The sequence below is a fragment of the Erpetoichthys calabaricus genome, chromosome 9 (genome assembly GCF_900747795.2).
Source record: "Erpetoichthys calabaricus chromosome 9, fErpCal1.3, whole genome shotgun sequence".
In the NCBI taxonomy this organism is placed as follows: domain Eukaryota; kingdom Metazoa; phylum Chordata; class Cladistia; order Polypteriformes; family Polypteridae; genus Erpetoichthys; species Erpetoichthys calabaricus.
Genome location: NC_041402.2, coordinates 72,146,817 through 72,162,986, shown reverse-complemented (window position 1 = coordinate 72,162,986; position 16,170 = coordinate 72,146,817). Strand labels below are relative to the sequence as shown.

Genomic DNA, 16,170 nt, shown 5'->3' with positions numbered 1-16,170 from the left:
TAACTGCTGTTCCTAACAATGTAGACAGACAAGCTGGCAAGCAAACAGCCCAAAGTCAATTCACTGTCAAATCTGTCTGTCTGTGTGTCAATTCTACAATTCTGTTTCAGGGACAGAAATTCTCCGCGTTCAAGCCACTGATATTGATGAGCCTAGCACTGATAACTCCCGGATTTCCTATCAAATAGTCTCTCAGACTCCTCCAAGCAAAGTGCCTTTGTTTAAGATTGATGGAGGATCAGGAAGCATTACATTAGAGGCACCCCATCTACTCAGTTACAAAAATCAGTACACTCTGAAGGTGCTTGCACAGGATATGAATGGAGCTGAAGGAGGTAATGACTGCTTGGGTTATTTTCACTGGTCTGTCTGTCTTTGAATTCTATTTTAAAAATATTACTTGCAGCTGGGTATTCTAGGGACAATGGTTAACAATGCTTTCTCATGGCTCAAGGGTACCGGGGGATCAAATCTCATGCCTGTTTGTTGTCAGTGTAGAGTTTTCCACCATGATCTCCAGTTTTGAACCACATCCCCAAAGACAACAGTGCAACACTGATTGCCTTCGAAAAAGGCCTTGCATGAGTGTGGTTATGTGAATGAGTGGATACTGCAAAGGACTGGTGTCCAATTTAGGACTGGTTCCTGTCCTGCACTCAGTTCTGCCCGGGATGAACCCTGGCCACTCACAACCCTAAATGGAATCAAAGAGGATTCAGAATTTTATGTTATGATGTGTTAAAACATAGTGAATAACATTATTGCCACATTGAGGTTTCTGGTTTAATTCCAACAATGTGGAGTTGGCATGTTTTCCGTTTTGTTGGAGTGGTTTTCTACTGTAATGGATGTCACACATGGACTAGCATCCCAACTGGAGTTAAACAAGCATCCTAACCCAGCTGGGAGGCCAGTACAGTGGAAGGACTGGGGGAGATGAACACTACTGAATATTTTTGTCTCCATTACACCAAATGGAAGTATCCCTGATTTGGGAATCCCCCACAGTTACCTGCAGGGCATACTGGGATCTGTAGTCCCATGGAGCTGTCCTTTTGGGTTCCATTGGGACTGCCAGGAGTAGCTGTTTGGAATTCATAGTTCTTACTTTTAGGGACTTCCAACCCAGAAGTGCTTCTAATGGGCCAAGCCCCAGCTCTGGAAGTACTCCTGGGTCATAGATAAAAGAAGCCACTCAATCTCAGTCGGAGTCAGGAGAGGAGCTGGACAACACTCACTGGGAGGAGTCAAGGAGGAGTCAAGGAGAAAAGAGAAGAAAATGTTTGTTTTGCCCTGCTGTATTTGGCCGAATTAAAAGGAAGGAACCAGTTAAAGGTATTTTTGTAAATAAAAAAATGTTTATTTGCACCAGGACTGTTTTTTTGTAGTTGTCATCCTGTCTTGCAAGACTTCCTTCTTTGTGTCCATCACTGCTAATATAGATTCTGGCAGCCTGCTCCCCAAACTGTGACAAAAAAAAAATGATGCAATTATTGTATAGTTGAATCTTCAAAAGATACACTCTTACAGATATCAACTATAAAGAATAACGGCTCCCCGCACAGAAACAAATTAAAAGGAGTGATTCACCAGTATCTGCTCTTAGGATCCTAAACTGCACGTTTTTAACATCATTTCCTCATTGAGTAGTCTTTGAAGTCTTCTAAGAGCACCTCATCCTCCATAGTAGCTGCAAGCCTTTTAAAAGTCTTAACTCTAGTTCATATGTCACGTTCTGCTGCTTGTCAGCTCTGTCAACCATGATTAACACCCTCTGATTCTTTAGTCTCCTTGAGTGAACCTCTAGCCCCCAACCTTCTATGATTCTAATTGGCTACATGGTAGTTAATGGACTAATAAGGACCAATATTGAATTCTAGCAACTTCAGTGTAGAATTATGAGAACCTCACCTCACAGCAGCTTCACTCAACTGCAGTGCTGAATGTCTTGACCTTTATTACACATTTAATATCTTTTAAACTTTTGCATTTTGATGAGTATTTAAACACATCAAAAATGATACTCAGTGGCTCTAGCCACAGCCCTAATCCTCAGCTTTCCTTTTCCTTAATGGGATCAATGCTGGACTGCTCCATTTCTTGCTGCTCCACATGGGCTCCATTGTTCCCTGTGTTGTTGTATTCATTGTTGAAAGTGGTTGGGTCAGGTTAGGGTTGTTTGAAGCAGTGGTGGAGTGGGAAGTGAGCACCAAGAAATGGGATTATTATTTTAATTCTTCTTAAAATGGCATATGTTTTTCTTTAAAATGTTGACTGTTGTATTTTTAAAATTAAATCTATGAAATTGGTAAAATGACTGACAAATAAGAAACATGTTAGATTTTATCAAATTAAAAAGAAAGTAAAAACTGTCCTGTTGCACATTGCTTCCTCACGGCACTTCACCTCGGTGTGATTCATGGCTGAAATGATTTCTGTATGGAGTTGGCATGCTGCTCCAATACAGGTTAAAATGTGCATTTATGTGGCTTTATGTCTGTGAGTGACTTCACACTCACCCAGACCACCTAACAGAAAAGCAACACACTTTAAGGTGGCACAGTGGCTATCACTTCAATGGGATCTCTGTTTAAAGTGAGTTACGCAGAATATGTTATTCCATTCTAAACTGTCTTTGTGTTTTCTTTCTAGGACATATTGGGCACTGCACTATCATTGTCAATGTGACGGATGTTAATAACAACCCTCCTGTGTTCTCTGAAAAAAAGGTATTGTAACTGTTTAATACATACAGGACACATAAGTCCACATAATAAATTACACCCATCCAGATTTCCGGACTTGCACTCTTTCTAGGGTTCGCACAAGATTTTGACAGCCGCATTCTGTCACAGGAAAAAACAACACCTTGCTATGTACAGTACATAATTGACTTGACCCCACGAAAATTAAAAATGTTCAAAATAGTTGGCCGTCAAAATTTCACAAGGGTTAAGGTTCATTTACCTATGTCAATTATTTAATTCAGAATAAACTCATTGATGAATAATTCTCTTTGGATAGTTAAGTACTTAAATTTAAAGTATCTTACAGATAAGCATTATTGTATAGGAAAATAAAAAAATACAGTACAATATTTTCAGATCTGCTTAATCCAATTTAACGTTGCAGGCAGCCTAAGGCAATCAGCTTCTGAAACTATGAGTAAAAGATGGCAGACAGGTTAACAGTGTAGCATATAGGCAACTTAAATGTACATTTGTATTGTGGGGAACAGCCCGGACACAGACAGGTAGACATGTTGGTTTCACCACACACACGTTTATTGTACATAATATTTACAGTTCAGGTGCACAATCCCAGTGCCTCAGCACCAATCACCCCTTAAGGCCTTGGCCACTCTCACAATACCTTCTTAGTCTCTGGTCCGCCTCCACTCCTCTCCACCAAGCTTCGTCCTCTTCCACCCGACTCTTCCCATTGACTGGAAGGAGGTGGCCCCTTTTATACACCCCAGAAGGACTCCAGGTGTATCCTAAGGGCTTCCGTAGCCACACCCCTGTGTGGTGGAAGCTCTGTCTGTGTATCCGGAAGTCCTCCGGGTGTCCCCAATACTCTTCCCCCCAGCACTTCCAGGTGTGGCGGAAGTACTGAGGTCCAGGGCTCCCAAGGCATTGGGGCACCCCCTGGCGGTGACCACGGGCCCCTACAGGGTTGAGCTTCCAAGCTCTGTACCCGTGTCCCCCAAAGCAACCAGGGAGGACGCCCCCTTGTGTTCTGGAGGAGGCACAAGCCCTCCTCCGGTCCTCCTGGGCATCCCGGCCGGGCATGAACTCCCGCAGGGTACCACAGTATGAAAATGTAGTGGCTTTATTGAAAATCTCTGAAGAAAGGTATTACATAAACCACTCACCATACATTATTAAATCAGTCTTGTTTGCATATTTTGCAGTGTCCTCTGTCATTGGTAATCTGATATTAAAACATTGCATTAAAAAGTATACACTACACTTCAGAAATTATGAAAGATGTACAATGAAATACATTTTACCTAAAAATGTGAATTGGACAAATATGTATGTAAAACATGATTAGATAAAAGGTATCTTGGGATCATGGTGTGACAGCACGATGGTTAGTACTGCTGCCTCATGATTTCAGTATCCTACTGTAGATTCAAAATCTGGCCTGTTTTTCTCTGTAGAGTTTGCATATTCCCTGTGTGTCTGCCTGGAATTTTCTACCACAGTTTACCTAAAGACACTCAAGTTAAATTATTTGGAAATTATAAATTCTTAACATTTGGATATATGTGTAGGTTCTGGCTTCTTCTGAAACTGATTTGTAGTAAGTGGTTTTGGGCCTGTTGTGCAATGAAGTTTCAACATGCAGTGTCATTCTGAAGTAGCAGAGGAGAGCTGAGAAGGCATTTAAATGAATGTAACAGACAGAGCAAAGTACATAAGAACTTAAGGTAAACTTTATATAAATGGGTATGAAAAGGCAAGCTGTAAATCCAAATTCTAATCAGTTATGTAGACCACAGTGTACATTCAGGTTCTTGTCTTTCCCTCTCTTTTCCCTTCTGCTGCTGAATATCCTGTTTTATCTGCTCATTTTCTTTTATGCTTTGGTACTTGCCTTTTCTGGATTAGTTTTTATGATCTCTTCCTATCTGTAATTTATTAACTTGTAAACAAGTAGATCCAAGATACTCCTTTTTAGGATTTTTACTGGAACTTTAAAGTAATTTCTCATCCATCTTATTCTGTGGATATTGAACAGACATTTTAGAGGGATTCATATCCTAGTGTTTTATTTGGTTATTTATTTGCCATTTTTTCCATGAGAACACAAGTTTTACCCACCTAGCAGTGATAAAACAGTGAGGGCCTTATTGATATTGATTGTTTAAAATTGAAATACCTTGTAGTCAGTTTCTTTGGAAATCCTCTGTCTTTTTCATTGTCACATGTAACAATTCACCTTCTTCCATGAGTTAAATTAAATCTGCATTTCAATATCCATCCATCCATCCATCCATCCATCCATTGTCTCCCGCTTATCTGAGGTCGGGTCGCGGGGGCAGCAGCTTGAGCAGAGATGCCCAGACTTCCCTCTCCCTGGCCACTTCTTCTAGCTCTTCCGGGAGAATCCCAAGGCATTCCCAGGCCAGTCGAGAGACATAGTCCCTCCAGCGTGTCCTGGGTCTTCCCCGGGGCCTCCTCCCGGTTAGACGTGCCCGGAACACCTCACCAGGGAGGCATCCAGGAGGCATCCTGATCAGATGCCCGAGCCACCTCATCTGACTCCTCTCGATGCGGAGGAGCAGCGGCTCTACTCTGAGCCCCTCCCAGATGACTGAGCTTCTCACCCTATCTTTAAGGGAAAGCCCAGACACCCTGCGGAGGAAACTCATTTCCGCCGTTTGTATTCGCGATCTCGTTCTTTCGGTCACTACCCATAGTTCATGACCATAGGTGAGGGTAGGAACATAGATCGACTGGTAAATTGAGAGCTTCGCCTTGCGGCTCAGCTCCTTTTTCACCATGACAGACCGATGCAGCACCCGCATTACTGCGGATGCCGGACCGATCCGCCTGTCGATCTCACGCTCCATTCTTCCCTCACTCATGAACAAGACCCCGAGATACTTGAACTCCTCCACTTGGGGCAGGATCTCGCTACCAACCCCGAGAGGGCACTCCACCCTTTTCCGGCTGAGGACCATGGTCTCAGATTTGGAGGTGCTGATTCTCATCCCAGCCACTTCACACTCGGCTGCAAACTGATCCAGAGAGAGCTGAAGATCACGGCCTGATGAAGCAAACAGGACAACATTATCTGCAAAAAGCAGTGACCCAATCCTGAGCCCACCAAACCGGACCCACTCAACGCCCTGGCTGCGCCTGGAAATTCTGTCCATAAAAGTTATGAACAGAATCGGTGACAAAGGGCAGCCCTGGCGGAGTCCAGCTCTCACTGGAAACGGGTTCGACTTACTGCCGGCAATGCGGACCAAGCTCTGGCACCGTTCGTACAGGGACCGAACAGCCCTTATCAGGGGGGCCGGTACCCCATACTCTCAGAGTACCCCCCACAGGATTCCCCGAGGGACACAGTCGAATGCCTTTTCCAAGTCCACAAAACACATGTAGACTGGTTGGGCAAACTCCCATGCACCCTCCAGGACCCTGCTAAGGGTATAGAGCTGGTCCACTGTTCCGCAACCAGGACGAAAACCACACTGTTCCTCCTGAATCCGAGGCTCGACTATCCGACGGACCCTCCTCTCCAGGACGCCTGAATAGACTTTTCCAGGGCCTACCACGCCTGACCGGCATCCTCCCCCACCATCGAAGCCAACTCACCACCAGGTGGTGATCAGTTGACAGCTCTGCCCCTCTCTTCACCCGAGTGTCCAAGACATGTGGCCGCAAGTCCGACGACACGACCACAAAGTCGATCATCAAACTGAGGCCTAGGGTGTCCTGGTGCCAAGTGCACATATGAACACCCCTATGCTTGAACATGGTGTTCGTTATGGACAATCCGTGACGAGCACAGAAGTCCAATAACAAAACACCGCTCGGGTTCAGATCGGGGGGGCCATTCCTCCCAATCACGCCCTTCCAGGTCTCACTGTCATTGCCCACGTGAGCATTGAAGTCTCCCAGCAGAACGAGGGAGTCCCCAGAAGGTATGCCCTCTAGCACCCCCTCCAGGGACTCCAAAAAGGGTGGGTACTCCGAACTGCTGTTCGGTGCATACGCACAAACAACAGTTAGGACCCGTCCCCCCACCCGAAGGCGGAGGGAGGCTACCCTCTCGTCCACCGGGGTAAACCCCAATGTACAGGCTCCAAGTCGGGGGGCAATAAGTATACCTACACCCGCTCTGCGCCTCTCACCGGGGGCAACTCCAGAGTGGTACAGAGTCCAGCCCCTCTCAAGGAGATTGGTTCCAGAGTCCAAGCTGTGCGTCGAGGTGAGTCCGACTATATCTAGCCGGAACCTCTCAACTTCGCGCACAAGCTCAGACTCCTTCCCCTTCAGAGAGGTGACATTCCACGTCCCAAGAGCCAGCTTCTGTAGCTGAGGATCGGACCGCCAAGGTCCCCGCCTTCGGCCACCACCCAGCTCACACTGCACCCGACCTCCTTGGCCCCTCCCATAGGTGGTGAGCCCATGGGAAGGGGGACCCACGTTGCCTCTTCGGGCTGTGCCCGGCCGAGCCCCATGGGTGCAGGCCCGGCCACCAGGCGCTCGCCATTGAGCCCCACCTCCAGGCCTGGCTCCAGAGTGGGGCCCCGGTGACCCGCGTCCGGGCAAGGGAAAACGCTGTCCAAAATTGTTTTTCATCATAGGAGGTTTGTTTAACCGCTCTTTGTCTCATTCCTCACCTAGGACCAGTTTGCCCTGGGCGGCCCTACCAGGGGCATAAAGCCCCGGACAACAGAGCTCCTAGGATCATTGGGACACGCAAACCCCTCCACCACGATAAGGTGGCGGTTAATGGAGGGGATTTCAATATTGTACATACATTTATTTTGTCAAACTTTTCGGTCACAGCATGTAGCAATGACGACTTTTTGTACATGGTCCCCCATTTCAGGGCACTGTAATGTTTGGGACATAGCAATGGTAGGTATATTAAAGCAGTCATATTTAGTACTTTGTTGCATATCCCTTGCATGTAATGACTGATTCAGGTTTGCGACTCATAGACATCACCAGGGGCCTCATGTATAAACGGTGCGTACGCACAGAAATGTTGCGTACGAACCTTTCCACGCTCAAATCGCGATGTATAAAACCTAAACTTGGCGTAAAGCCACGCACATTTCCACGGTAACTCATACCTTGGCGTACGCAATTTATCCGCCCGGTTTTGCAGACTGGCGGCACCCAGTGTCAAAGCAGTGCTACTGTTCCTGTGTGGTTACCCTTTCTTAGATCCACATCCACGGCGGCGGCTTTATCAAATACACTGAAATTAACCGCATATCGTTCATAAATTTAATGCATCTGATTGTAATTAACCTGTAACAATATAATGGTCCACAGAATGGTCAAACTACTGTTCCTGTGTGCTCATCCTTTCTTTCTTAGCTCCACATTCCTGACGCGGCTTTATAAATACACTGAAATTAACTGCATATTGTTTATTAGTGTAATACATCTGATTGTAATTAACCTGCTGCAATATAATGGGCCAGGGAATAGCCATAGTATTCCAAATACCATAACTGCTTTAGCGTTGTTACGCTCACTGCGTCTTCTTCTTCTTTTTGCTGTTCCCGTTAAGGGTTGCCACTGCGGATCATTTTTTTCCATATTACTCTCACTGCACCACTCGGAGTATTTATATCACTGTATCTGAGTGTGAATCACAGCAGCAGATGATCGGAAAGAGAATTATCGGTATACAGTTTCAAGTACACACTACCTCAACCACGGCAAAAAGCGTCAAACCCTTTCCTGTACGGACCTCGCGTTTCAGAAACAGTTTCATCCCAAGAACTATAAACGCACTCAATCACCTCACTGTAAACTTGCACTACAGTTATAATATTGCACAACCTGCGCTACTTTATAAAGCGCGTATGATGACAATATCATTTTTAAGATGAAATGCAGCAAAATATGTTGCTTATAGTATACAGATAAAACTTTAACTTCATTTAAATAATCTGTATTGCTAATAATTAAACATGTGAGGACACGGTGCCGCAGCGCTAGCTAGTTCACGGATAGCTCCTGCCTTGCGCTGTATTCTTGCTGGTGCTGACGCGACACTGGAAGGATAGACGAATAGAATAATTAAACATGTACTACGAAGATATTTCAATGTTCCTTAAAAGTTTTGAAGAATCGGCGTTCTAAGCTTACAAATGGCTTCACGTCTATTACAGAGCTGATTGTGTGGCGATTGGAGAAAGAAAAGTATGGACAGGAATTGGAGGTTAGTACGTTTGAAAGAGACAGTACTTCTGTAATAAATTATTTCATCGAAGGTCACACATGGTGCAACAAGCCTCTTGCGTGAGATATGAACAATCACTGCGCCCCGTGTTCCCATGTTTAATAACATGCTTTCATTCCTATCATCATGAAAATGATATCACGTATACATCTCAGTATTTTAATTATTCAGAGAGCTGTAATATCTCGAATGTAATGCATTCTGTGCCCTGTCGGAGAAAGAGAAAGAACGGAAGCACGTAGTGATTCACACACATAGAGCACATAGAAGATCAAACACAGAAAAAAACATTTCACATGCTACTTGAGAAACTAGTAAAATAAACGATTTTAAGAAATTTCGAGATTAAAGTTGACATTTCGTGCTTTTTTCCCACTGTGTGCCTATGTTTTTTGTTTGTACCCTAATACGCTTTCATATGACACTCAGACGGTGGGCTACAACTCGCCTTTTCACAGCGACTTTGATATGTGATTTCTTTTTTATTTCGGGCACTGTGCGACTTTGTGAATTTGATCTTTCGAGTTTCTCCGACACTCTGTCACTCGATCAACTTTCTTTTGTTGATTATACCACTGTTTAAACCAACAAATAGTACGTTTTTCCTTTGCCTCCACTTGGTATTCGCTGAAATTCTTATATTTTCCCATTGTCTTTTCTCAGAAGGCTATTTATATTGATTTGCATATTCAAAGAGGCGTAATTCTGGGAGGAGTTGGGGCGGGACAGAAGGCGCGTGCACGTGCGTTACTTTTCACGCAAATCGGGATTTATGTAGTGGAAGAACGTGAAAGTATGCGTGCGCACAGATTCCTGCATCTGGATTTTTCTGTGCGTACGCACAATCCCGCTTTTGTGCTTACGCCATGTTATAGTGTGAGTTCTACGCACGGCGTTATACATGAGGCCCCAGGTGCCGAGTATCTTCTCTGATGTTGCTCTGCCAAGCCTCTAATGTAGCCATTTAAGTTCCTGCTTGTTTTCTCTTCAGCAGATGGAAGGCATGCTCAGTTTTATTTAAACTGGGTGAATGGCTTGGCCATTCATGAATTTTCCCATTTTTAGTGTTGAAAAATTCCTGTCTTGCCTTAGCAGTATGTTTGTGATAATTATCTTGTTGTAGGAGGCAGTGCTGTCCAATGTGTTTAGAGGCATTTACTGGAACTTGAGTAGATAAGATGTTTCTATACACCTCAGAATTCATTGTGCAACTGCAATCAGAAATCACATCATCAATGAAGATAAGTGTGCCAGTACCCGTGGCAACCAAACATGTCCAAGCCATAACATCCCCACCACCATGTTTAACAGGTCATGTGGTAAACTTTGGATATTGGGCATTTTAATTTTTGCCTCCTTACTGGAATGCTACTTACCTAAATTACCTCTACTCCAGTTATTGAATAAAATTATATGAGTTTAAGCCACTCTTCAAAAAAGTTGAAGAAGCTGATGGACAAGAGGAGTCCATTAAGTTCATTAAGCCCTTTTGCTACAGTATCTCATTCACATACTGTACTTTTTAAAAGTTGTGAAGAATTCCACATCAACTACATGACTCGGTAATTTGTTCCTTTTTTAACAATTAATGCATTACAATTTCATGAAATGGACACTAAAATTGTGAAACACAAAAATCTGTGTACTTTGTAAAGATTTTTTTTGAACTTTAAAGGATTTTTTTTTTGCTCCCTAAAGCCTCTTTCACATCACTGTGTTTACCTGTGTTCTTTTCTGCAACTGTGTCAAACAGATACAGTAATCAATGCCCCACCAGCAAAATCAGTTCTATTTATGCCTCTCATTGACATCGCCACAGAGGAGTACAGTATATTTTTAAAAAAGCGACAAGCTGTATATTTTCTACATGAAGGCAAACTAAACCACACCATGTCAGAACAGAATCCTTTCTTTCATGTCTGTTTGCTGAAGCTTATCCACTACTTTGCTTATAAATGCATCTCTTCCATGTTGTCATTACATTTAGCAAACAAAGATTCACAATATGTGTATAACACCCATAGAGCAAAAGTAGGTTAATGAGAAAATGGTCTTTTTCTTTGATTTTTTTGTTTTGTAGTTGGCTTTCGGCTCCCAATGATCTGCTTCATTCTTTTGATTAACTTTAGTGTTTAGAATCTATGCCAAGACACACTGTAGTTGTCCTGGTGGTCCAATGCCCTATTATGAAAATTTAAAAAAGGTTTGCCTTAACTGACAAAATAAACACTTGAGTAAATGTGAAACACATACTGTATTAGGTTTAAAATTAGGTGCTTATGTACAGGTTAAGGACATTAAGATAATGAGGTAATTAACATCCCATCATGCTCAGTCACATATACAAATATTGAACACATTCAGTTTTTCATTTTGTTGGCCTTTATGGCTCAGTGTTGAGATCTCAGAGATGGGTTACTGGAAGCTTCAAATGGAAAGACTGCTCAGCTTAATGATGCTTCAAGAGACACAGTGTCTAAGGAAATATTAGCATGGAAGTTAGAACTAAGGTGAACAAAACTGCAAGCAAAGTCCTTAACTTTGATCGTGATGTAAGGAGTAGCAGACAAGAAACTCTGGAAATGTCAGACCAAGACAAGAGCAGGACGTTTCATCAAAAAGTTTGCAGAGAGAGAGGATATGGACACTTTCCAAATCACAAACCCCATATTAGAGGTAGAAATACAATTTCTTTGGTAAAACAGTTTAAGGCACCCAAGCAGAAGATTGCTGGTTAGTACACATTATGATACAAAGCAAAAAGTCTGCAAACTGCAATGCATGTTTGTTCACAATAAAATTCTCTAGTGGCTCAGTTATTGTGTGATAGAAGGCAGTAAATATAAAACAATTTTGAATGATCACCTTTTTTGTGGTGAAACATTTCCGCCCTGATGGCAATAGATTCTTTCAGGAAAACAAAAGGCTCCTGCTACAGGGTTTAAGTGATCAATGCATGATTTGCAGACCATGACTGTCTAAACCATTGGTGTCCCCACCATCAAACATTGAAGAAGCTGAGCAGTTTTGAATGATTCTGTATCATTAACAGCATTATATAGTCTGTGAATTGATAGATTTTCTCATGGAAGACTGATATTAGTTGCATGTGTTCAATACAGTCTGCTACACTTTAAGAAAAGCTGCCAAGATGTCCTGGTGGTTCGATGCTCTATTATGAAAATTTACAAAGGAGATCCCTTTATTTTGTCTGTTTCCAGAAGATTAAATAGGGATGTTGATCCTTGAATATTTATAATTTTACTCACAGACATGGAAAAAGAGGACTGTTATACTCAGGCTCTTTCCGGATTATATACATTGTAACATTGGCTCCTGTATGTGTACTTTAAACACAGTCTACTCACATTCCTAAACCCGTTATTGGGTCAGAGCACATCAGAGTAGCTTCTAGTGGACACTATAAATATACCATTATATTTCATCATAGAGGGTTGTAAGGAGTGTCTGTACTCCCTTGGTTAATATATAGTCCTACACAAGTATTATCTTCTCGTATTTGTTCTCACTTACCTAATGTCAGAACACAGCCTTCTGTGTCTCTTTCTCTCTACAAGTGCTTGTATTCACACAGAAGCCACATCAGGGCTGAGTGTATTGATGACTTTACTTATTATTTTTCATTTAATCCTCTAGTTCCCAGACAGTAAGATACAAAGCAAAGCAGAGAGAAGGTTCAAAATTTAACCTTGGTATAAATTTACTTGTCTTAATTGTACCTAAAACAAAATTAATTTGCCAACATTGCAACCCGGACAGCAGCCCTTCTTGCTAGTAGTCGAGGGATTCAATGTGCATAGATATCGGACGGCTTTTTCTTTCTTGTCTTGCCCTTCTGAGCTAATAGATCTCCTATCTTCTGTGGTCTCTAGATGGATATTGACTGAAGGAGCAAGACAGCCATCTACTGACATGCCCCATATATTTTTGCTGGCCTTGCTCTTTCTTACCGTATCCCTTGGACCAATGGGGCATCATAGTTTTGGGGCCAAATCCCTTCCCGTGTCCTGGACCAAACCTGGTTAGACATAGCCTATGTTCTCAAACCTTCTACCACTCAGTGTTACACTTGTGACTGTGGGCTGGGGTAAAATGTTTATATTGCCCCCGTACTTGTGGTTTATGTGGCAGTTCAGATGACTACTTTCAAGTGGTTCCTCTTTTAACTGGTTCTGACTTGTTTTGCAGTGAGCAGAGAAAGCATGAAAATACTTATTATACAGTATGTTGACTAAAAAGTTACAGTAGGAATTTTTCTTTTAAACCATTATCACTATAAGGATTCTAGTAAAAAGCAGCCTATTCACAATATTAAAGCAGATACACCAACCAATTTGTCAAAGTTTATTTCCATATCACATGGTGACTTAGCAGTCATTGTACTCAAACCTGGGACCTGGGTTCAGTTAAGTTTAGTCACAGTCCATATAATAATGCTTGCTCATTCAGACAGCAACAGAGCGTTCATGCTAGTGTTTTTAGTTATTTGTCTTTCCTCCCACATCCTACACCAAATATGCAACTCTAAACTGACATGGTATAAGTAAGTGTGGGCATTTTTGTTTGTAATCAGAACTATGTTTATTTCCAGTATTATGCAAAATAATGGCAAAATAGTGAAGTACTATAATCAGTCATGTTATATTTCATATAATATACTATTAGCGACCTGGACAAAATTATTACCTTCCACAGAATTCTTGTTTTATTTTGCATTGCATCAGTACAGAAGAAAATATAGACCTTCATCGGTAGTAAATTGCTTAGGCAGCTCTTACACTGCAGTCTAATCAGCATTTTCAAATTCACTTTGCATCCCAAAAGTATCCTTATCAAGACATAACTGCATTAATATATATATATATATATATATATATATATATATATATATATATATATATATATATATATATATATATATATATATATAAATATCCCTTATCTGTCCTAAAATTCTCATTCTCAAATCCTTGTCTGTGCATTTGCTTGAATGTGTTGAAAAAGATTTTAGGTTCTGACTTCCAAGGTTGCTAATCTCCAAAAGCACTTAAAGTGACACACTCTGCCAAGTATGCATATACTGAATATCCATTAGTCTGTCATGCATTGCCAACCTAGTCAATGTATTCATAAAATGTATTCACAAAAAAGTATGCATTGAGGATAGAGAGTGCAGTTGCACTAAGGCAATATAGTCCTGATGTTACAACAAAGAAGGGAGGCAAATTAGTTTCTGTAAGCACACTCTGAAGCATGATATTATTAATAAAATCTTTTCTAGAAGATTTGCATGGTATCTCATAAGGGTAGTACAGAAGTATGAATGCACCAGGGGCATTCTCAGCTGCTTTATTTTTAAGCAAAGCGTATCCAGACAGAACAGAATACAAAAGAGCTAAAACCGACAGCTTCACTTTACTTTCTGCCTGTTTTTCCTGGTGACAATCATGGTAGCTATAGTACCTGCTGAGTTGGACAGACCAGCTGTTTTGAAAATTAGAACATCAGAACAATTTGGATGAGAACAAGTCATTCAGCCCAACAAAGCTCATCAATGCGATTCACCAAATGATTACAAAATGGCACAGAGTACAGTAGTCTCTAACACACTACTTTTTAAGTGTATTTCATACTGCTCAGTCCTGGAATCAGGACTTTTTCTAGTGCTGCTACATCTTTTTTGTGTGGAGATCAAAACTGAAAACAGTACTCCAAATGAGATTTTACTACAGTGTTATGTAGCTTAAGCTTTACCCTTGTTGACTGTACTCTACACATCATGATATGTTACCTAACATCCTATTAGCCTTTGTAATGGCTTCTGTACACTGTCTAGGTGTTGATAGTAACAAGCCCACTATTACACCTTCTTATAAGGTCTACTTTCAAATTACAAACCTCCCATTGTGTATTCAGATCTAACAATTTACTTCATATATGTATAACTTCTCAGTTACTGTTATTAAATTTCATCAGCAACAAATCTTCTCAAGCCTGAATTCTGTCCTGGTCCTTCTGTAACGATTTGACTGATTATACACTCACCAGCCACTTTATTAGGTACTGCTTGTTAATCCAAATATTTAATCAGCCAATCACATAGCAGTAAATCATTGCATTTATGCATGTAGACATTGTCAAGACAACCTGCGGAAATTCAAACCAAGCACCAGAAGGGGAAGAAAGGTGATTTAATTGACTTTGAACATGGTATGGTTTTTGGTGTCAGACAGGCTGAACTGAGTATTTCAGAAACTGTTGATCCTGCTGAGATCTTCATGCACGACCATTTCTAGGGTTTATAGAGAATGGTCTGAAAAAGGGAAAAAAATCCAGTGAGTGGCAGCTCTCTGGGCGAACATTCCTTGTTGATGCCAGAGGTCAGAAGAGAATGGCCAAACTGGTTTGATTCTTTTAGAAAGGCAACAGTAACTCAAATAACCAGTCGTTACAACCGAGGTATGCAGAAGAGCATCTCTGAATGCACAGCATGTCAAACATTGAAGTAGATGGGCTACAGCAGCATGAGACCACATCGGGTGCCACTCCTGTCAGCTAAGAAGAGGCAAATGAGGCTACAATTTACACAGGCTCACCAAAATTGGATAATAGAAGACTGGAAAAACATTGTCTGGTCTGATGAGTCTTGATTTCTGCTGCAACATGCAGCTGGTAGGGTCAGAATTTGGTGTCAACAACATGAAAGCACAGATCCATACCTGTATTATTTCAACAGTTCAGGCTGGTGGTGGTGTTGTAATGGTGTGGGGGATATTTTCCTGGCACACTTTGGACCCCTTAGTACTAACTGAGTATTGTTTAAATGCCAAAGCCTACTTGAGTATTGTTGCTGACCATGTCCATCTCTTTATGTCCGTAGTGTTCCCATCTTCTGATGGCTACTTCCAGCAGGATAATGTACCATGTCACAAAGCTCAAATCATCACAATCTGGTTTCTTGAACATGAGAATGAGTTCACTGAACTCAAATGGCCTTAACAGTCTCCAGATCTCAATCTAACAGAGCACCTTTGGGATGTGGTGGAACAGGAGGTCCGCATCATGGATGTGCAGCTGACAAATCTATAGCAACTGCCTGATGCTATCTTGTCAATATGGACCACAATACCTGAGGAATGTTTCCAGCACTTTGTTAAGTTTTTGCCATGAAGAATTACACAGTTCTGGAAACAAAATGGGGTC

At 41.9% G+C, this 16,170-nt stretch overlaps 1 protein-coding gene across 1 annotated transcript in view; it reads left to right on the top strand.

The window, feature by feature from the left end:
* cdh16 (cadherin 16, KSP-cadherin) overlaps positions 1-16,170 on the top strand; it is a 175,563-nt gene that overhangs the window by 73,343 nt on the left and 86,050 nt on the right. Inside the window, exons 10-11 of the mRNA XM_051932212.1 lie at positions 111-335; positions 2,653-2,729. Of these exons, the coding sequence (XP_051788172.1) occupies positions 111-335; positions 2,653-2,729 (302 nt within the window). The remainder of the gene's footprint in view (positions 1-110; positions 336-2,652; positions 2,730-16,170) is intronic.